Source organism: Alosa sapidissima, chromosome 22 (genome assembly GCF_018492685.1).
Source record: "Alosa sapidissima isolate fAloSap1 chromosome 22, fAloSap1.pri, whole genome shotgun sequence".
Classification (NCBI taxonomy): domain Eukaryota; kingdom Metazoa; phylum Chordata; class Actinopteri; order Clupeiformes; family Clupeidae; genus Alosa; species Alosa sapidissima.
The window spans coordinates 981798-1005895 of NC_055978.1; the positions used below are offsets into that span (position 1 = coordinate 981798).

General features: G+C 38.6%; 1 protein-coding gene across 4 annotated transcripts; it reads left to right on the top strand.

Annotated features, from left to right (window-relative positions):
• Window positions 1-1687: 1687 nt before the first annotated feature.
• Window positions 1688-23293, top strand: LOC121696873 (PEST proteolytic signal-containing nuclear protein-like). Of its 4 annotated transcripts, none has more exons than XM_042077958.1 (5): window positions 1688-1796; window positions 12732-12879; window positions 13032-13106; window positions 13224-13279; window positions 22850-23293. In XM_042077958.1, exons 2-5 carry the CDS (start codon window positions 12733-12735, stop codon window positions 22968-22970), a joined length of 399 nt encoding a protein of 132 aa, XP_041933892.1. In that variant the 5' UTR covers window positions 1688-1796; window position 12732; the 3' UTR covers window positions 22971-23293. The 4 variants fall into 4 exon arrangements, 3 of the variants coding, with proteins under 3 accessions (XP_041933892.1, XP_041933890.1, XP_041933891.1); XR_006026334.1 differs by having other exon boundaries at window positions 1700-1796; window positions 12683-12879; window positions 13224-13379; window positions 22850-22984; XM_042077956.1 differs by having other exon boundaries at window positions 1701-1796; window positions 12683-12879.
• The last annotated feature ends 805 nt before the right edge of the window (window positions 23294-24098 follow it).

A 24098-nucleotide genomic window follows, 5' to 3' on the forward strand; every position in this document is an offset into this window, starting at 1 on the left:
CTACAGCACAACAAAATTGATTTGCAAACTTAGATAAAAATAATGTTCGACTGCATAGGGCAACAATAAATGAAACGGGTCTTAACTTTGGGAAAGTTTCCATGAAATGTGTGTGTGTTCCATCTATGTGGTGCGAAATGCCTTGAGTGGAATGTTACTAAGGTGATTAAAAACAACAATCTCCCAATGAGTAAAATTTACTAATTTTCTGTATCTTTGACTTTCCTGATGAAATACAATTAAATACTACTCAGTGATTTACAGCTAATTTTATTCACACAAAACTGAGTAAAATGCAATTAACAAATGTTGTTGAATTCCACTCAATTTGATTCCAAACTACACATAGCCTTTTTTATTATGTATAGCTCACTATAATTTATTTATTAAATATTAATTAACCCCAGTCTCAGTTTTTACATCATGAGACATGTGTAATGTTTTGGCGCTCTATAAGTGAAAATAAATTGAAATTGAATGAGGGGAATCAGAATTTCTGTGCAGTTTCATTATGACTGGAATGTATATTGCAACATGAGAGGGAAAGCAAATGTGCGAGGGAGTTATTTTTTTGTAAATGATTTTTATTGGTTTTCTTTTCACGCTGATAGTATGCAATTACAATATCAATGAAACAAAAAAAAAAAAAGTTGGCTTTGTGAATGACACGATCTTGTACATTAAATGTTATTTCCACTTACTTATAGCACACATAAGCTACACACAATGTATACAATGTGTGTAGCTTATGTGTACAATACAGATTACAGATTGGCAGAGGGAACTGAATTGATTTCAGATGTTCAAGAAAAGGATTCCATATTTTGTAGAATTTAGTGATGGAACCTTGCAATGTAGCCCTCTAGCTTGGAGTAGGACAAACTATCTCTCAGTCAGTGATAACTGTGGGAGGAGTGGAGGATTTCCATCTGAGTAGGATGAATCTCCTAGCCAATAGGGTGGCAAATGCTATAAAGTCAGCCTTGAATTTAGGCACCACTAGGGTAGAGGGTAGGACTCCAAACAGGATAGTTACTGGGATAGGGTCAGAGAGCGCATTTAATATAGTAGATATTTAAAATTTCAGTCCAAAAATTATGGAGAGTTGGGCAAGTTAAAAGCATATGAATTAAGGAGGATGGAGCCTGCTGGCATCGATCACAGCTGGGGTTTATGTGAGGGTAAATTCTAGAGAGCTTCTCTTACTCCAGTGAGTGCGATGGATAATTTTAAATTGTGTAGTAGTCCATGTTTGGCAAAGAGGAGGAATGGACACAATACAATATCCTCTCCCAAATATCCTCACCAAACACTCCAAGATCCTATTCCCAGAGTGTCTTAATGGAAGACAAGGAATGATTGTATTCAGAAAAGATTCTACCATGCATGTACAAAATGAAACCATTCTCTCTAAAAACTGGTTCTAGAAATATGTCTTGTTGTGTATCTTGTGGTTTTGAGGAGAAATTAGGAATTTCAGCTTGAACAAAGCTACGGATTTTGTGAATATTGGAAAACATTTTACTGTCATCGTGCTCTGTGCTTGAAAAGTGCTATATAAATCAATTTTATTTATTTATTTATTATTATTATTATTATTATTATTATTATTATGCTCGGTAGGTCTTTTCATGGACCGGAAGCAGTCACTTACATACTCCTGTGCAGTAGATGGCGGTATGCACCAATACAACTTGCAATCTGCCAAAAAAGAGAAGAAGAATAGGAAGCAACAGATACGTCACAAAACATGGCGGAAAGGAAACACATCTCTGAAGAGCTGACAGAAGATGAAGGTGATATTCACAGAGAAACTGAATATAATCATTTAATGTTTTCTTTTTTTTTTTAATTATTATTATTGTTATTATTCACGCTTATTTTCTGCTACTACTCAGTCTTCGTCCATACCCGTAGTAAATACATGCAACGGTAGAGTGGCTCCTCGTTAACTTAACTAGCAGCTAGCCACTTGAGACAAACACCACCAAAGCATTTTGCTCTCATGATAACGTTAGATAACTGTTGGCATAATCAGACTACAGGATTTCGGCCTCGATTTTGAAGTAGCAGACTCATTTTAAAAAGAAAGCCCAAATAACCCTTGTTTGGGGGCAAATCAGTGCGTAGCAGCTAAGCGAACTCTGTCGGTCGGTCTTCGCCGTGTCGCAGACAAGATAGCATGCTAGGTATTTGGGGAATAATTTGCAACTAGCAAGGAACCAATGATAATAGTCTACACCGAGGTAGAGCACAATTCAAAACCTGGCGTGAAAATCAATGGCGAACGTTCGGAAAGTGTACCATCCATGACAGTGAGGCCAAGGGTGTACACCAGGGTATTCAATTACAAATTCATTTGGGCCACATTTTAAAACCACAGACTTGAGCCGGGCCACACATGTTCAGCGACCAGAAAGCAGGAGGTAATTATTCAAACCAACACAAAACCGTGTAATGCCTAGCAAGCAATGTTTATTATTTGATTGACCTTTCAACTTGGCAACAATGAATAATGTCACTTAAACAATAAAATAGTTATAACCAACCAATTGAGGTAGCCTAGTAATACTTTTTTTTTTTTACACTTTTTAAATAACCAACCAAAGAAAAAAATTACCCTAGTACATCAAAGTGCATAAAAACAGAGCCTACAAGAGGCCTAACATTTGCTTCAAATCAGGTGCATTAAAAAACAAAAGATTAAACAGAACCTGAGAGATGCTGCTTTTGTTTTTGAAATTATAAGCATAGCCTAATTATATATTTGGTTAGGCTACATCTGACCTAGGCACATCTTGTGTAGATAATCAAGAAAGTGCAATTAAGCAATGGCATTTGTTTGCCTCGTGAAATGAACACTGAACACTCATATCTGACCCTGACACCTCACAAGTGCATTTTTAACTAGCCTTAATAATAACACAAAATAATAATACTCAAAGCAAGTAAAAGTTATCTGCTGTGCATGAATGAGAAGGTTATCCACCCATTGCTAACTGTTTTAAATCATTCATTCTCATTAGCATATTATGCTGATAGGCCTAGCAGCAGTTATGCCTACCCTGCTGATTTTTTTGGGAGAAGTGGCATTTTTTAGTCTGAATGAGTTCAGTGATTTTTGGCTCATAAGACGTCAATGCAATCCGAAGGCACTGGTGAAGGTTACTGTCAGTCAGGGAGCAACGAGAATTGCTTTTGATAGCATTCATGTGTGAAAAGCTTGATTCACATGTGTATGTTGATCCAAACATACTGAGCACAAAGATTGCTACTTTCTTAACATTGGGGAACTGGTGCATGTTATCACCACTCCAGAACTTTGCTGGACCTTTAGTACTAAGCTCTTGAGCCATGGTCAGGGATGACTGCAAGTCAACAACTTCTAGAATGAATTTCCCCTCATCAATGGAAGGGATGGCTTCCTTTGCTCTGGCAGATAAGTCTCCGTCTGTTGCAGCAATGAAGGGATCTCTGACAAAGCTCATCACCTCTGTGGGCAGAACAAGTCCATCCAGTCGACCTGAAAAGTTCTCTTTCAGCCTTGCAATGAAATCGGTCATCACATCTGTGATTTGTGCTGGGGATGATATGCATTTTCGGAGCGTCGGAAAATGCAGTAATCGGCTTGTTGTCAAGTCCATTGCGAAAAGGTCCAGTTTGAGGTGGAATGCGTGCATTTTTTCCACGAGATCAATGACAGTCTTGTCTCTGCCTTGCAGTCCCACATTTAAGCAATTTAGGTGTTTGAATATGTCGCTCAGAAAGCACACATCAGCCATGAAGATGTTGCCTAGTATGCGATCCAGGTGTGCTTCCGCTTTTTTGTGCCTGCTGCTGCGGAGAAAAGTTGCGATTTCCTCTCGGAGATCACAGATGCGCTCCAGTGCCCTGCCTTATGACAGCCATCTGACATCGTTGTGTAAAAGCAGGTAGTGGTGCTCTGCAGACATATCTGACAGCAGCTGGCAAAATAAGCAATGTTGGAGGCTTGATGTGGAGCGAATAAAATTGATTGTGGCCATCACATTATCCATAGTAATTTTAAGCTGCCCGCTTAGTTTTGCGCACAACACCGTCTGATGCACAATGCAGTGTAAATACATTAACTGAGGAGCAATAGCAGACCAACGTGCTACCAAACCACTTATTTTACCGGCCATGGATGGAGCACCGTCTGTCACAAGCATGCACACACACGTTTCATGTCCAGATAATTTTTTTTTTCGAAAAATGCTGAAATATTCCCAAAGACTATCTCGCCAGTTGTGTGTCCTTTCAATGGCAGTAGGCCGAGCAACTCCTATCGGAAGCGTTTGCCATCATAAAACGGACATAGATGCACAATTGTGCAATGGACTTAAAGTTAACGTGATAAAAAAGGCATGTGTGGTTTACGTCATGTGATGTGTTTCATGGTATGAGTTGAGAGCCCTGCTTTGCTTATGTTTTTAGTTAACTTCATGTAGCAGATGTTAAGTGGTTAGGACCAGTTGAATGCACAGGGCAAGATGAATGAAGTACACACACAGCAGGATGGGGTATCTGCAACTGTTTACTGGGCACAGAATGGGGCACAAAGGGGCACTTTAGAATGCGCACACGCACAGCAGTCTCGTTCCCATTCCCCCTTACAGCATCCACTTTGCAACTCATACAGTATACCAGTAATTATAAATATTAAGTTATACATATGATAATAATTAGATATAAATGACAAAGATACGATATAATACAATAGAAGGTATAGGCCTACAATATGATAAATAAATATAAACAACAAACTCATATAAAACGGGTAGGCTCCTTAGCTTTATACTAGGCCTTTATCATAGGCTTTGGCTTAATACAGGTCATACATAGAATGAATCATGTAATATAATAAATATACATAGTGGCATTATAGCCTACAACAATGTAAATAGGTGACAGAACCCACTTTATATTAAAAGAAAACCGTTAGACATTTCATACCTGGGCACAGAATGGGGCACAAAGGGGCACTTTAGAATGCGCACACGCACAGCAGTCTCGTTCCCATTCCCTACACACAGTAACGGTAAATACTAATGAAACGCTAATAACGGTAAAAACTAATTTAACGATTTTCGAAGCTTCCAATAATACGAATAACACATACAGTATGATAATGTATAAAACAAAGTTATGACATCGTTTTCACTCGTTGTGGGCTGATAATAACTTTATGTACAATATAATTGTTTAGGCTACATTACGGCATACATTAAGACACTATGAACGCTAAAGTTATTGATTTCTCATACACATTCGCTAAAACAAGGTTACAAGTGATTAAATAATACTTTTAAAAGATCATGACATTGTTTTCAGGTGATTTCTATTCAAGAACAATACTTTTAAATAAATAATTAAGGCCGTTTCTATTGGAGGAAAATGATAGCGGCTTACCCCTTACAGCATCCACTTTGCAACTGGGGAATGCTGTAAACACTGGTTGCTTAGCAACTTCGTGCAGCACTTAGCACGAGAATAATAATAATAATAATAATAGTAATTTCTATATATTTATATAATATATATATATATATATATATATATATATATATATATATATATATGTATACAATCATTAATAATGTGCATTGATTTGATGAAATTCACCACAAAAATTAAATAAAATAATAGACAAAGTATTTCACTGCTACATTCACTTGCCTGAAATCCGAAATGTTTTCAAACAGCGGATGATCCGTTTCGAGGGACAAGGTCTTGGCCTTCTGCTGTGCCACACATTTGATTTTTGGTCGTTGTTTTTTGTATAGTCTAGCCCAGGGGTTCCCAAACTTTTCCACGGCAAGGCCCCCCAAATACCACTAGGTTCTGGCCAAGGACCCCCCCATCAACAATACTACGGCAAATGTAAAAATACATTAAGCTAATCCTAATAATTATTTTAGCCACAAGCACTTTGGAGCACACAGTGTGTAAAAATTGCATTTGGGGCTCTCTTCTATATGAGAGCTATCACTTTACTATTATTCCCAGTCATTATCATGAAGAATATAATGTTCAGATATGCGACAAATTATTCTAATGGCATTGTATAACAACCCTCATAGTAAAAGGTATGTTTTACATTTTTCAAATGTATTTATTTGTTTCTTTTATTTTTCCTTCCGACTTGCTGAGGCCCCCCTGGCACCCCCTCACGGCCCCCGGCCCCCACTTTGAAAACCACTGGTCTAGCCTACTAATAGTTAAAAAGTATATATACTTAGTTAACATAACGCTACTAGTCCACAGTGCATCCAAACTGAGCAGTGCATCAGGCTGAGCAGTGCAGGGAACAGCTTTCATTGGCTGCATGCAGGCACATGGTCAGACAGGTTTAAGGAGCGCTTGATTTGTTTTGTAGCGGTATCACACAAATTTGATCGTGGGAAGCCGTGATCGTGATTAAACTTTGCTACTGCTAGCCTGCTTTTAAAAAAAGCTGGCCATTGTCTTTTCTTTTCACCTGGTGTTCAGCTGCTGATGATTCCACTTGTGGCGGGGAGGTAGGGGAGCTAATGATGTGCCACTGGTGCCTGCCTGTTGCTCTGTCAGCAGGGATTTGATCTCAACTGCTCTTGTATTGATATCTTCCACCTTTTCAGTTTTGATCTAGGTAGATTTGAATGTGGGATTTAGAAGGGAAGCCAAATCTAGCAGGTCTTGTGTCAGGATTATACTTCTTATCATTTAAGTACGCAAAAATGGCTGACTTCACATCCTTAGTCAGCTGAGTGTAATTTTCTCCCTCAGCAAGAATGTTATTGACAAGGTGAAGCACTGGCTTAAGGTATGAAATGCTAACATAGGCCTACTGTTCACCAGACAAGGCATCTGTGTACTGAAGTGGGCTCAACACCTTTTTTAAAGCCTCCAGCAATACATGTCCTGCCAGCTGGGCACCAAATGCCTTGTTTTTCAGCCTTTAACACTTGACTAATTGCGCTCTCCTGCTCAATCAGCCTTTTGATCGTCCTCTGTCACGATCCCCCCCCTGCTAGGTGTCTCTGTTATGCTGGTGCTGTGGTAAGCCCAGTTCAACCTGAGCAATGGCCAGGCCCCTCTTCCTTTTCCAGGAATATGAAATAGCAACAATTTTTTTGCACACACTGACTGCATTACACTTCTCTCTGTAAAACAACAAACAGCTTTTTGCAGAAAGCTGAACCTGCTAATTAAAAACTTTTTTATTTTTTTACTTTTTAAAAAAAAAAAAAAAAATTTCCTTTTAATTATAATTATTTAGGTTATTAATGTTATTATTATTTTAAACATACAAGTGTTCATATTTACCTATGGAAAGATTAAGTCGATGTCCAAAGCATGGGAGTCTTCTCCAATGATTCAGCTGGACTGCTTTTACAATAGCCACGTTTACATGGACATGTTTAATCCGATTACAAATGGAGTAATGGCTCAATCGAAATAAAAATGCTTCATGTAAACACGTCCACCGATCGGATTCAATTTTCAATCGGATCGAGAGAGGTGGTGTACTCCGTTCTGACAATCCAATCGAAAAATCCACCCATGTTAACAGGTACTCCAATTTTTGGGAGTACATTACTTCTTTCTGCGCAGGTGTTCCCTGTAGCGGTTATGTCACAAAGATAGAATTTTGACCGTCTGGCAGGAAAAACAGCGCTCTGCCTGTCAGCTTAATTTGTCACAAAAACATAGCGGATTCCCTCTCCATCAACCCGCTACCAAAACATATGTATGGAGAATAAATCATTTTAGATGAACATACACGTCAGTCACAAAATCTGACTTCACTTCATCCGCGAACAGAGCAAAGCAAAAACATTGCTTGAAGAGGGAGAGCAAGGGGAGAAAATAGAGGCTATGCTGTGAGTGTGATGCTGTTAACGAGCCTCATGCCGATAGGAGGCCAATGCATTTACCTATGAAAGTATGCATTTCTAATATTAGAAATGTTTAGTGGCATTATTACAAAATGATTTCTTCTTCACACATATGCTATGCTTTGGCATTGGGTTGGTCATGGCAACCAATAACGGTGTGTGCCAAAATAGATTTTTTTAGGGCTGTCAAAATAATGTGTTAATTTCAATTAATTAATTACAGAAATAACAATGCGTTAAATTTAACGCTGATTAATCACATTTCATAGTAATATTTGACCCAGTGCAGTCTGGCTATCGTGACTAAAGGAGGCAGACGAGAAAGCACTGCTTTGAATGAAACATTTAGCCTATGTTTTAAAAAGAACGCCCAGACCAATCCAATACTGTTGACAGCAGCATCAATCTACTATTTCTGCATTAAGGAATTTCTGTTGCCTAGCATACGAGTTTGTCAAGTCTGAAGTAGCATCTCAATGCAAAACAATCTGGAGGTAGACCTTACCTACGAGTTAGCACACCTCTTGATGATAATAATGCTAGCCGCCAGCCTTGTCAAAGTTAACTTTGTTAACGTTTTGCTGAGCCTACCCTATGACTGACTATTCAACAAACTCCCTTAATAAATTGACTACATTTGTTGCACACTTGAAACAAAATGTCTTCAAAAGTATGTTGAAGGTGGTTACATTTATTTACATTCCAATAACTTCACACACTACATTTCCGTTCGCACTTGTATGCTGCTTTTCTGTCTCGTTTTCCTACTGTTTAGTTTAATTTCTTTAACTGTTCTATTTCTTATCCTGGACTGCCAACTACTGGATAGGAAAGGCAACAACCTAGTAATTATGTGAATACAAATCTACAACATGTTTGAATGGCCAAAAAAGGCCAACCTTGGGTAGCCTACTCTGCACATGTCATTGACAGTGAGTTATTTGCATTTATCATGCTAAAAATCTGACACCAGTCACTACGCTGATGCCTGAGCCAAAGCGAAAATTATAATTAAAGAGAGAGATGTTGAACTTTTAAGTCTATAAGTCTATAATGTTCATTTGGCTCTTCATTGATTCACTCATGTGCCAAACTTGTTTTTAAGATTTGTTCATAGCAAAAATGGATGCCTGCGAATAATTTAGATTAATTAATCACAGAGTATGTAATTAATTTGATTACATTTTTTAATCGATTGACAGGCCTTATTATCAGGGCCTAAATTTCACTGCGGGATTGCGGGTATTGCGCATAATTTGTTCAAGTCCCGCAACTCTAGCCATCATAATGCGAGAAATTCCCGCATACACTTTTACAGCCTGTCTGATGACGTTAATCTAATCATGAAGTGGCGTGAATGCGGTGCTATTGACCGGACGGATCAACTACTGAGTTGAATTGAACATAGCCTCATGAAGACGCAGACACACGCGTGCACACACACACACACACACACACACACACACACACACACAGAGAGAACCACTTTGCACTTAAGCAAATAGGCTACGCAACCATGGTAAACTTTTACATCTGGAGAGAGCTCATTGGTAACTATCCTGCTAGCTCGGATCACATCTGCCAGTAATGCTCACTAAAATCATTAGTGAACATTGCAAAACACTTGATCCCAGAAAGATTGTCTTCGACTTAGTTAGTTTTTCAACGTTAGTTTTTTGAACATTTATTTTATCTAATGACATAGAAGACATAATGAATTGCATCCACATATCCTTATGCTCTATGTGCAACTTTTATTCCCTAGCCTAAAACCGTCAGGATGAAGGCTAATTACTCTCATGTATTTCTTAAAGTGACAGGCACTCAATTACACCTACACATCACCAATGTGCACTCAATTAGACCTACACACCACATTAAAGATATGCCTAAGTGTAATAGTTTAAAAATCAATATGAAGCATTCAAATTACTAAATATGTTTAGCTACTAGTAATTACTAGTAAAATACTATACATTATTAACTAAATACACTCTATATGAATTAAAAAAGATATGAAATAGAAACATATCACATAAGCCATCATTTTCAGTGTGTGTTCAGTGTGAGTAAAGCAGAATCTAGGATGGCCACGGTTGTGAATGATCCCACTACTATATTCAATATTACTGATGACGTCAAGGTGGTGGGGGCCCCCAAATCAAGTACATTTTTAAGAAAGTATCGAAGAAGTATCGAAATTGCAATTTTTGACTTGGTATCAGAATCAGAATATATTTCTACACATAGGGTAGCTTACCTGACCTATGCAAGATGGCTTCTAGTGACAAGCCCTGTAAATGCTCCTAGTTTCTCTCAACAGGACTATTTGCTGACTGAAACTGAACATTAGATCTTCCATGTGAGGAGGACCCATCACACATTTTAATTATATTTTATTTTTGAGGGCTTTTGAGATCTATTATTATTATCTATTATAGAATATTATTAGCCTATGGGAAGCACTGACTGTCGTTCTTAGAAGTATCGATACTAATAAAGCTAGACGTTTCAAATTTCAGGGTATTGCGATCATAGATATATATGATTGCGTCACTTCCATTGTATTGGTGCACCGTGCAACACTAGTCAAAGGAGCAAACGCTAAGTTTGTGGAGAGACGGCATGTGCGAGGAAAGTCTAGGCGCTCATAGTGTTGCATGGTGTATCGATACTAGAAAGGTATCACGATGCCTTCATGCAAAAAACAATATGATTTCCGACATTTTTAGAACCGATACTTGTTCTGTGTCTGTGGACTGCTCCCACTCTCCATGCTCCTTGCACGCATCTAGGCAAGCGGGCGTGTCAAGCAGGCATTTCTGAGTGAGTGAGTGCGCAGCCAACGTCAACATAGTTCTTTGCCGACAGTCCTCGGATTGTGGCTAAAACAAAAGGTTAAGTGAAATCTGGAACTATTTTGGATACATCGCGGATAGTGAAGGCAAGCCATCAGGTACACAGAGGCCCATTTGTAAAATATGTTTCAAAGTCATTCAAAAGCAGTAGGCCTAGGCTACGCATAGAACTTGGCTAAGCACCTCGCAGACACATCCCAACATGTTTAAAGAGTTCAAAGAACGTGGTAGCAAATAACGACAGAACGACACCACTAAACGATTAGTACTAAGTTCATCTCTTCAGTTTTAGTCTAGCCTAACTGAAGCGACTATGGTTTTCTGGGATAAAGCGAACCTTCCTTCATCAGTGAATTTTGACGAGACATAACGACTGATCATAGCGTGCTAACGTGATGAAAACGTAATGTTCACACTAGTATAACATTACCATAACTTGCAAACGATCTATTTAATATTCAGTCAGTACCCTACTACTGGTAATGTTTGTCATGGCTTGTAGACTGCAATTTGTTCAATAATTATTGCCCTGATGTAGGATAGACTACCCGAAATGCGCTAATTAAAGCCCACAGCATATAATGAAGCGTGTTGAGTCCTACTAATATAATAATAATAGCGGCCTATTGTTACGTGGTAGCAAATAATGTTATCAAAGAAATAGACATAATGTACAGAGATATATTGCGACAGGTAATGGTTTAGGCCTATCTGACGGAGACCTGGTTGGAACGTTGTACTTGTACACTGGGAGCAAAGAAGACTCTTCACCTTTCCCCTTTACAACGGTCAAAGAAATCCCATAGACACAGGAAGCCTAGGGTAGCCTACATCATATGGCCTAAAGATTAGGCCCCTCTGCATAGCATTCAGTGATTTGCATGCAGTAATTTGCATGCAGTAACACTGACCGTGATCTAGCCTACTTTGGCTATTTAAAAGGTACTTTATTGCCAGAACACAACACAATGTAAATGAAACAATAAAGGACTTAATCCACACAAACTACTGCTTTACTGAATATAAAATAATATGTATGAAGTTTAGAAGTTTAGAACCCAGAATTGACCTGCACACTACAAAAGTTCCCCCGAATTCAACAGGTCTGCGTCCTTTCTTTTCCAGATATTTTAGGATTTCGCCGTGGTATCGTTTCAGTATTGAGTATCGAGATATTTATGGCAGGTATCGTATCGAAGTCATAATGTTGGTATCGTGACAACACTAGGCACTCACCACCTTATGATGTTAGGTGCACCAGTGCGACTCATGAAAAAAAATGAGTCGCATAAAAAAATGTTGGTTGCACTCTAGAGCCCTGTAATAGGGAAGAATAATCAGAACAAAAACAATATGGTTACCGCAGCTTCACTGCTTGGACTCCTATTGCATTTCATTAGCTAACTGCATTTCATTACTTAACTGCATTTTATTAGCTCTGTACCTGTACTAAATGACAGAGTTGAATCTAAATTAATCTAAAAAAATAGTAACAAGGAATTATTGTATTTTGATCACCATTCAAAACATACAACACTCAGATGAGGGGCCATTTAAACTCGTAACATTTTGTAGCCAATTTATTTCTGTTTAAAGTTGTGTGTTTAAGATTGCTTTCTTGATTTAGGTTGGTCAAATTAATACCAGTGTACAAAATGCAAAAAATAACAAAAGCACATTGAGGAATGTTGACACGTATGTCACTTTTTATGTATATTATTGTTTTATATAACTACTACTACTACTACTACTACTACTACTAATAATAATAATAATAATAATAATAATAATAGTTTGAGAACTCCTGTACTATTGCAAGGTATGTGGTATTGGAGCAAGTTTTTCTGGGAAACTTATATTTTGATTATATCACTCACTGTATGTTAGGCAGCAATCACTCACCTTGGTAAGTTGTGTTGCCTCCAGCAGGACCGGGGCAGGGAGGCAATGTGAAAACTAAGACTGTCTCTTCCAGCATGGTTGTGGGAGTAGAAGGATATTCTGGGAAGCGATCGGCTCGGGATGGCCCTGTGGAACAGCCAGCACCCCCTAAAGTAGCAAGGCCTGGATATAGCCAATCTCTGAAAAAACCTGCTCCGATCTCAATCAAATTAGGAACTAATGTAAGTGAACCCCAAATGTGTTCATGGGTTTCTTTTTTCCAAAAAGTGATATGCACTGATTATACAGAGTATTGCATTTACTTATTTTAATGTTTCTAATGTAGCTAATGCTACCTGTAGCTAATCTGTTTTTCCCTTCATCACTGACCCAGAAAATTAAAGAGACCGTGCCATCATTGCCAGCAAAGAAACCTGCCCTGGCTGCTGTATTCAATGAGGATGAGGATGTGAGTTCTTTATTTAGTGTTAGTTCCTGATTACCTCTTCATATCAGTCTAGTCCTGACACATGTGAAATCTAGGTAACTGACTTGAGAATTTGCTACATAATTTGGTCTACCACAGAGTGAACCAGAGGAAATGCCCCCAGAGGCCAAAATGAGGATGAAGAACATCGGCAGGTGGGGCTACATATTCAGTCTCCACCCATGATTTGCATGAAGATCAAATCAGTCACATAAGTCACATTTTCCGAAAAATCAGCACCAGTCTGTGTGACAGGCAAGGTTTCAATTTTCCCGACAATTTGGTGAAATGCTGTCAAATATTACAAAAAATGAAATCGTAAAAGTGTTATTAATCTTATATTTACATCAGAAAATCTATTTGGTATTGTTTTCAGTATGCAGACCTGCCAACCTGTACACCTTTTGCGTAGCAACCACACATTTTCACATCAAAGTGCGCCGGTACGATTTTTACTTTTCAAAAACGAGCAAACATCCAACTTCTCCGGAAAGCTCCCTGGAGTGCGAAAATTAGAATCTCCCACAAATCTTATTTCATGCGAGCGTGAGAGAAAGAGAGAAAGTGACAAGTGAGAATGACAGACAAAGCATAGTGATTGGTCTCTCTTTGTGCTATTTTTTCTTCGGCCAACGGTGGGTTAAATGAAAGATTTGAGGTGAGCTTGTGTTCAAATTCGTATTACTCCAGCTGCCGTTTCGCGAAACTGAAAACATCTCCACTGATTGCAGTTATGAATTCACCTAGGCCTAATAGTTTGTTGTCTAGGATAGTTATTACTTCTTCACCAGTTATTTCAGTTAGCATTATATTTCCCATGTGTCGCTAATGGTTAAAGTTTCCATAACTAAAAGGCTCTCAGAGAGCGCAGATCTTTCCAAGGCCAAATGTAGCCGAGTCTGAAAGTGGACCTAGGCTAAATATTTTGAGCTGCTCAGTGATGAGTGTTTCTTTGAAGCATATAGATAATTTCTTCTTGATTATTAGCACGAAAATAAACATGACCAAATATTAGGCTTCCAGATGGAGATCACGCAGCTATTGGGATATAGTTGGGATAATGTGCAATAATCATTGCAGCCTTACAGATGGCAGAAAGACATCGCCATCTAAAAGAAACTGATTGCGTGTTCAAGTGAATTTCTTTAAAAGCAATCAGTAATTTGCATTATGGTGCTTACACACAGGTGCGTTCCGCATGCCAGTGGGTGTGTTCCAGAGGGTGTGTAGCCTACTATGCAAATGACTTGAAGTAGGCCTACACTGCAAAAACTGTTTATCTAATAAAATCTTACCAAGTGTTATTAATCTTATATCAAGATCAAAATGTAGTTGGTATTGTTTTCAGTATAAAGAGACTTACGTAGCGCTTTCTCGTAAAATCATTTGACTTCATTTAAGAAGAGTTTGACTTCTTTTAAGATGCATCATCCTGAAAACAAGCAAATTTGGCTGCCAGTGCATTGACTAAATTTGTCTTGATAAGACTCTTTAAAATAAGTCAAAGTGTTCTTAAATTGAGTCAAAATTATCTTTTGAGAGCGCTAGGTAAGTCTCTTCATACTAAAAACAATACCAAATAGTTTTTTTGATCTTTAATATAAGATTAATAACACTTGGTTAGATTTTGTTTTTTTTGCAGTGTATAACCGTAATTTGATTGGCTGGTGCCTTCTGTTGCTCTCCGTCGGTGCAGCAAAAGTTGAACTTTTTTCGTCAGGGGCGACGGGAGCAACGCGACGCAGTGGACCCACAATTCAGTTCAGCAACGGATGACGTAAGCCCATGTAATGTGAACAAGATGCGTCTCCAGCACTGCACTGCATGCCATTGTGTGTAAGCACCATTAGTCAACAGGTAATAATTGAACATTGAATGTATTTTCGGAGGGGAAAAAAGAAAGAAAAAAAACATGTAGGCTTTTGTGAGTTAAGGGATAGTCTGCACACTGACAACAGCAGATGTCCATAAGCCTCTATTTACTGTAGCTTATATTCAGGTGAATATGTTGGCATAACATTAGGGATAGATGTATTGTCCATAAGCCTCTATTTACTGTAGCCTATATTCAGCTGAATATGTTGGCATAACATTAGGGAGAGATGTATTTCTTTACAAAAGAAATATCTAATAATAATGGATTGAAAAGAGGTAATAATACATTGCAAAAAAAAATAAAATCCAACCAAGTGTTATTTAATGTTATATTAAGATCAAATCTATTTGGTATTGTTTTTAGTATGAAGAAACTTACCTAGTACTCTATTAAAAGATTATTATTTCATCATATTTTAAGGAGTCTTATCAAGACAAATTTACTCAACGCACTGGCAGACAAATTTGCTTGTTTTTAGGACAAATTTGGGTAATACTTTACGGTAAGGGTACATGAATCATCATGAATTTATGCATAAATTAATCCATGATTTATGTATTACTTCCTTATTCCTTAATATCTCATGAATCATCAGGAATGAGTTCATAGTTTGTCATTTGTGACCTCATACATGAACAACACATCAACTAAAGCATTAAATATGGTGGGCACATCATTATGATTTATTAAGAATGATCATGATGATTTCTTTCTGCCAAAAATGTGGTCATCACTACTCAAATTCCAATTTGATCACAACTTGTGCAGTTCTCTAAGCACATGCCATTGTTCACACTTTAGTTGAGGGGCCACAAACATGATGAAATCATGAGTAATTAACCTTAAATGTATGTAATCATGATTAAGAAATCAAATCAGGATGATGTACCCACCTTAACTTATGCTTTAGTTGATGGTGTTGTTTATGCATGAGGTCATGAATTAGGGCTGCACAATATTAGGAAAACATGCGATAACATTATTGAGTACTGCGATAACGATATAACTTGCGATATTTCAATATACTGCTCAAAAAAATTAAGGGAACACTTAGGTTTTCCACAATTGTTAAAACACATTTTTTGAAACCCTTCCACCCTTTTCTCCATTCTCAAACTACATTCACAGAATGTCTGACAGTTCTTGCAAAATAAAACACTCGCCTCAAAAGTTTTACTTGTGCTCAGAACCAAACAGTGTCAGAGTACTGATCCAGTGTATGATTGAAGTGTTCCCTTCATTTTTTTGAGCAGTATATTTAATGTTTTTCACCATTCTGCTTGCTGCTAGCATAGACTGTAGGGTTGGGGGGGATAAATGTATAATTACAGAAATAAATGTATAATTTTCTACATAAACAATATAAAATATTATGTAGACTAGGTTATATATGGCCTGATGAAAGTGGATAGCTAAGAGACCTACTGACTAGGCTATCGAAGTTGTGTGGAAGATCTGCTCCAAGAAAATCCTTGTGAAAGACGGATAGACAGCCAATCTGAACACTTGTGCACCAACCAGCGGAATATTCCACATTGCCAGCCTTCGATGGGCCTAGCAAAAAAGCTACGTAAGCTATTTCGCGTAACCTCATATGCTGCGCATCCCCACGTTACTAGGCTACCGGCATGCCGACTACGAGGGCAGCGGAAAGTGAAAATAATTGGGCTGCAATCGCACAGTCCAGGCTAAGAAGTAGGCTAAACACCTTTTACAAATAATGAATCCTGATTACCTCTCTGCTGCTGTCTGGGGCTTTTGCTAAATGCAAATCATGAAATACAAGCCTTACAGTGAAAGACAGATATCTTCTGATATAACGATAACGAAAGAAATTGTTTATTTTAACACGGTAGAGGAGGACGCATTTGGCGCTGTGTTTGTAACACGTCATCCTTCATAAAACCAAAATATTCCCATATAACAGACATGCTTTTCCTTTTAGTCACCAATTCCTCTTCACCCAAATGTAGCCTACCTCGCTCGACTCACTATCTTCAGCCATCACGACTTAGCTCCCGCCTCAACACCTAAAACACCACACACCTAAACTGGTAGGGGACGGGGCTTCTAGGGCAGCATGACGGCATTGGTTTGGTAAAATATGTTGACATTCAGAATGTGAATACACCATAGACTGTATGGAATGCACACGGCACAGAAAATGTATCGAAATTTATCGAAAATTAAGTAATCTTTGCAGTATGTCCATCGCAAGCGTTGATATCACGATAACGATAGATTTTAGATATATCGTGCAGCCCTATCATGAATGAGAGACTTTAAACTCGTGTCAATTCCTGATGATTCATAAGATATAAAGGAATGAAGTAATGCATAAATCATTAATTAATTCATGCATAAATTCATGATAATTCATGTACCCTTACCGTAAAGTGTTACCCAAATTTGGGGGCAGCCGTGGCCTACTGGTTAGCGCTTTGGACTTGTAACCGGAGGGTTGCCGGTTCGAACCCCAACCAGTAGGCACGGCTGAAGTGCCCTTGAGCAAGGCACCTAACCCCTCAATGCTCCCCGAGCGCCGCTGTTGTTGCAGGGATTAGTGTGTGCTTCACCGGGATTAGTGTGTGCTTCACCTCACTGCGTGTTCACTGTGTGCTGAGTATGTTTCACTAATTCACAGATTGGGAAAAATGCAGAGACCAAATTTCCCTCACGGGATCAAAAGAGTATATATACTTCAGGGTGTCCGTTGTCCGGTAATTACCGGACATTGGCCGGAAAAAAAATGAAATGTCCGACAAAATTAAATCTCTCCGGTCAAATTGTCCGATTGAAATTGGCTAATAATCCCGTTCCCCTAACGCAATCTGAATTTGAAAACAAGCCTTAAAATGTAAGCCTATATTAAAGCAATACGTCCTCTGGCTATGTTTTTAAATGTACCGTTTAGAAAGCTATTAAACAACACGCATAGCCTATGCTGCATTTCAAATAGGAAGCGCACGCTTAAAACGTCCATGTTAAACAACGAACAAATGAGTGAGGCGGTTCAAACATGGCCAGGCCCAGGCAGACTAGCCTTAAAAGTTTTTTCAGAGGCCAGACGCGATGGATGATGATAAATTGGCAACGTCTGAAGCCTCAGATGTTCGGTCAACTCCACCACCACCAGATAAAAAGCAGAAGTGTCGGGCGTATCTGTCGGAATCATGACGTAGGAAGTGGAGTTGCGGGGTTGCGGCCGCTCCAAGACACTGTCATTCTCTGTGTACATGCAACTGTGTTCTGTACCCAAAGCGTAGGCCTATGCTTTCTCTGTCTATGATCTGCAGGGTTAGGGCCTCCTCAACAAGGAGATCGCTGGTCCGCGGATAATTTCCGGCACAATTAAACGTTATCATTGAACCGAGGACCAAAAGAAAAAGAAACTAAACATTTCCCAGAATAGGAAACATTTCTTAATGTATTGTTATCAAATAAAGAGGCATAGCCTTAGGGGGTAGTGGTGTGAGCGCTCATTCTTGTGTGTGCGCATCTGTGCAAGTTAAACAGTGGAACCACTGGAGATAATGGGTAGCAGCAACAAACAACGTTAAAACAATGAACGAAGCGGACTCTTGCTGTCCATGAAAACATACATACTGGCTAGATCTTGTTAGGCATGTTTACGTAAGTTAGGCTAATGAACATGTTGCATTCTATTCAGCCTGATTATGTCATTCTTTAAGCTACATAGCCTGTCTCCAGTTTTCCTCAACTTGACTACTAATTAAGAAGCGATAATAGGATATTTGACCGGCATATCATCAAAATGTCCGGAAAACGAAACCTCTGCCGGTCACTTTGACCGGCACCATTTTTTTATAGCGGAAACTCTGATATACTTATACTTATACTTAAATTTGCTTAATGCACTGGCAGATAAATTTGCTTGTTTTTAGACAGCATTTAGCAGCCTTAACCCCAGGCAGTATCAATGAGAGACCCGCTAGCATGTTAGCTAAGTAAACTAATGAACAATGGATGTTGCTGTTGGCGAACAGTGTGACACGAGTTAAGCTTTTATTAAGTTGGCAAACGTTTGAATTAGCCAACTAGCTCCGCTGGTGGGAAACGCATGGGACTCATAGCTGCCGCTGTCCTATTGCGTGCAGAGGGAATTTGAAAGACAACTGATTATCCCCGCCCCTCGGACTGAGCACTGCGAACGGTGAGGGCCCAGGGGGTCTGGCTCGTCAGGCTAGGGGGGCACAGTATAATGATTATAAAAGAGCATGCATTTATACATTGCAGAAACTGCTGATCTAATATAAAAATAACCAAGTGTTATTAATCTTATATCAAGATCAAAAAATCTAGTTGGTAGTTGGTTTAGTATAAAGAAAAAATCAATCAGAAAAAAAGTCAAATCTTATGACTTAATTTAAAAAGAGTTTGACTTATTTTAAGACCTCTCACAAGCACATTTGTTTGCCAGTGTGTTGAGCAAATATGTCTTGATAAGACTCCTTAAAATAAGTCAAAATTATCTTTTGAGCGAGCGCTAGATAAGACTTCATACTAAAAACAATATGAAATAGATTTTTTGAAAATGATCCGTGCTTCTTTACGTTAACTTGCATATACATCCATAAAATTATTATACATTCAAAATAGAAGGGAGGTGTAGAAAGTTTGTTTTAGCACATATTAACATACTGCGAAAACTAATACAATCTAATCAAGTGTTATTAATCTTTTATCAAGATCAAAAGTATTGTTTTCAGTATAAAAAGACTTATCTAGCGCTTTCTCGTAAAATCATGTGACTTAATTTAAGATTTATTTGATTTTTTTTCAGGTTTCTCGGCCAAGTATATTTGCGTATACAAGGAATTTGGTCTCTGTATTTATCCCATCCGTGAATTAGTGAACACACAGAGCACACAGTGAACACACAGTGAGGTGAAGCACACACAACCCGGAGCAGTGAGCTGCCTTGCTACAGCGGCGTTCAGGGAGCAGTGAGGGGTTGGGTGCCTTGCTCAAGGGCACTTCAGCCGTTTCTACTAGTCGGGGATTGAACCGGCAACCCTCCAGTTAAAAGCCCGAAGCTCTAACCAGTAGGCCACGACTGCCCCAGGGTTCCCACTCTAAGTCAAATGTAAAATTCCTTTTCCCTGACAAATAAACAGAATTTCCATGACTTACTATACTATTTACTAACGTATAGCGTTCAAGAATATTTTACTTTTTGGAGTGGGAGATGAATAAATGGCCATTGAATAAACAAAGTTGAGATACTCAAGGAAGCAGTAAAGCAAATAACCAGATATACACCAGTTCTGCATAGAAATATTTGTATTAATGTATTTTGGTAAGTAAATTTTAAACTTATACAACAAAATTCCCTGATGTTCCATGACTTTGACCCAAACGTGATAAAATTCCCTGACTGGAATAGACTTTCCAAAATTCCATGATATTCCAGAAATTCCATGATCCGTGGGAACCTCGGGGATCTCATCCTGAAATCAAGCAAATTTGTCTGCCAGTGCGTTGAGTAAATTTGTCTTGATAAGACTCTTTAAAATAAGTCGGTCTTCTTAAATTAAATCAAAATTATCTTTCAAGAGAGCGCTAAGTAGGGTTGGGTATCATTTGGGTTTTATCCGATACCGGTGCTAAATCGATACTTTTAAAACGGTGCCGGTGCCGAAACGGTGCCTGAACCGGTACTTTGTTTTTAAAATGTTTTAAATTAAAATGGTCTAAAGCATGAATTGCTTTTTTTTTTATTGTTGATAAGACAAATTTGAACATGAAATTGAACTGGCATATTCAATTTACAATATCTCATTGCTCCTACGAATAATACATTTAAATGTTAAAACAGCTTGCCATGCATGCACACACAATGGTAGGCTAAAGCTCTGCTTTCAAGTTTACCCAGTGTGGGCGTTTTGCCATAAGGTATGTTAAAACCGCTTGCCATAAAACTGCCAGGTCATGGACAACGGCATTTGCAAGCAAGCTAATCTACAGGGACTCTACTTTCCAGTTAATTCAGTGTGTTCCCAAATGCTTCAAGAAGTTTCATGTCTTCCCCCATAACACGCAATAGTTTTGAACATGTTAGGCTACATGTCGGTGTTGAAGTGTTTAGATTCCCAACGCTAGCCTGGTAGCCATTTTAACAGCAACTATGGGATATGCGCTAACACCAGTCAGCTGAGTTTAATTAGCGATAACGTACGGAGATGGTTTCGTAGCCTCTTTGACAGCTCAGTGACAGTGACATCAGGTATGTAACCTACATATTTATGTTTTTGCCAGCTAACTTTTAACATAATCTTCATATTCATTGCTATATGGGCCTCATGCACATGAAAGATTAATATCATGCCATTATGTTGTTTAGAACACACTTTGAAATAAAGTTTTCACCTTATAACTTTGCTGATAACATTTTAAATAAATGCCAGTTAGCGCATTAGCAAGGATATTGTGTAACATAGGCCTACTGTTTATGTTGTTTCATAGCCTTTTGCTTGTGTGTAGTTAGGCCCACTGCTAGATTTTGACAGGAGCTCGTGATATCGCTTTAAAGTAAGCTACTTGGGCTCACACAGGCTGTCAAACACTGTCCATCCACTCTCCTAGTGCACCCCTCTGGTTTATACATCCAGTGTTTGTGTTGGGTAACTGTATCTGGATGTGTTGCTATCAGAGCAAGACGTTAGAGATGGCGCATGACATGCAGCGATGCCTATTAAAAAAAAAAACAAAAAAAAAACGCTATTTAAGCACCGAAATGAGGCACCGAAATCCACTTTGTTATTCGATGCAGTTACTACCGTTTGCGTCGGCACCGGTGCCATATTAGAACCGTGTTTCGGTGCCCAACCCTAGCGCTAAGTAAGTCAAACATACTAAAACAATACCAAATGGGTTTTTTGATCTTAATATGAGATTAAAGGGATATTCCACCATTTGGGGAATTACTCATTTTCCACCTACCCTTGAGTTAAACAATTGATTTTTACCTTTCTCCAGTTCATCCAGCCGTTCTCTGGCGACCACTTTTAGCTCCAGCCTAGCATAGATCATTGAATCGGATTAGACCATTAGCATCTCGCCTGCGAACATCACGTTTAAAAGTGACTAAGATTTCCGGTAATTTTCCTATTTTAAACTTCTCAAGTTAGAAAGTGTAATAAGACCAATGGAAAATTAAACGTGGCGATTTTCTAGGCTGATTTGACATGGAACTATACTCTCATTCCAGTGTAGTAATCAAGGAATACCATGGGCACAGCAGCACAATGAAATCATGCAGCACCTCAAAGTAGTCCCCGTAGGCTAACTTCCAGCAACAAGGTTGAGCTGCAGCAGACAAATTGGTTAATGACTGGATTATTACGCCCGAGTGAGAGTATAGTTCCATGTCAAATCAGTCTAGAAAATCGGCATGTTTCATTTTCCGTTGGTCTTATTACACTTTCTAATTTGAGAGGAGACACGTTTTAAATAGGAAAATTACCAGAAATCTTAGTCACTTTTAAACGTGATTCTAGCAGGCGAGATGCTAATGGTCTAATCCGATTCAATGATCTATGCTAGGCTGGAGCTAAAAGTGGTATCGCCAGACTCAGAGAACGGCTGGATGAACTGGAGAAAGGTAAAAATCAATTGTTTAACTCAAGGGGAGGTGGAAAATGAGTAATTCCCCAAATGGTGGAATATCCCTTTAATAACACTTATTTTTGCATAAATGATTGGAGGAAATTATTTTCATGATCGGACATGGGGACCAAAGAGATTTAAATTTGTCGGACTTTATAACATTTTCACGGTAAAAGTCTGAGATACCCTGTCCCTCACAGCAAACTGTTTATGTCTACAGGGAGACTCCAACATCAGCAGGACCCAATTCATTCAACAAAGGGAAACAGGGTTTCTCTGATCACCAAAAGCTATGGGAGCGCAAGCTGAAAGCCCAGAGTGACCAGCAGCCCAGACCTTAGACATTCTGACTAAGGGACCTTTTCTTGTGTGGTGTAAAAATGTAAATAACTTGTAGGACACTTATTAGTTGTGAGTTTTTGTTTTCCCTTAATTCTCATGATTAATTTCTGTATTTACCTTAAGGGATTATTTCTCCAAATGATTCTGTGTACTTTTTACATAGAGGGACTTTTTTTTCTTGCCAAATGGTTAACCAGTTTGTCATTGTGGCTGATTTAACTGCCAAGCTTGTTTACTTGCTTTCACACACTGATATTGGATGTTTTGGTGATTGGTAGTGTTGATAGTGCTTGGAAATTGGTAATAAAAGTCTTTGTATCTATGTTGAAATCAACATTCAATCACTACCACTACCACCGTGTTTAGTAGGAAGCAGGGACCTTTAAGTCCATTGTGAGGTCTATATTTTCACAGGATTTGCACACAGGTGTGTCAATGTAGAAAACTGAGTAAAGCTTTATGAATCTTTATTATCAGCCCTAGTTTCTTGATGATATCTCATGTCCATAATAGGACCATATGCACTGTTGTAGAGGTTTGCGCGGGTCAGATTTATCAGTCCCGCGCCCGTCCGCTCCCGCAACATTCTGCCCCTCTCCCGCAATAATGTGTCATTTTTAGTCCCACTCCTGCAGGAGGGATATTCATATTCAGTTTTGCCTTCTGTCTCACAAAAGGAGCACTTGACACACACAACTGAAAAGGGCTGCCAGATGTCTGATTTTAAGTTTATTGATTCTGAATGTAGGCTACTGTAACACAGCTATGCTAGCTGGCATTCGTTCTTTAGTAAGGAACATCTGAAGTAGCCTAGTGGTGTCCTCTTCCTACGACGGAGATTTAGGGCCACACATGAAGAAAAAAAATATTTTAACCTTAAAGTTGAAATATCATGTTGACTTTAATCTCGACGTGTCGACTTCATTTAGTAGGCTAGTCTAGGCTAATAAGCATGAAGTTGAACCTTAAGATGAAAAAACCCTTTAATAATAAAACAAATAATAAACTGCTAATGAAGTTTGCTTTTGACCATCGAATTTATCGCCTATAACTCTGTTAAAAGGACGTAACAGGAAAGTATTTGGCTGACCAACGGAGGTTCATATGTTCTATGTTTTGTCTGAATG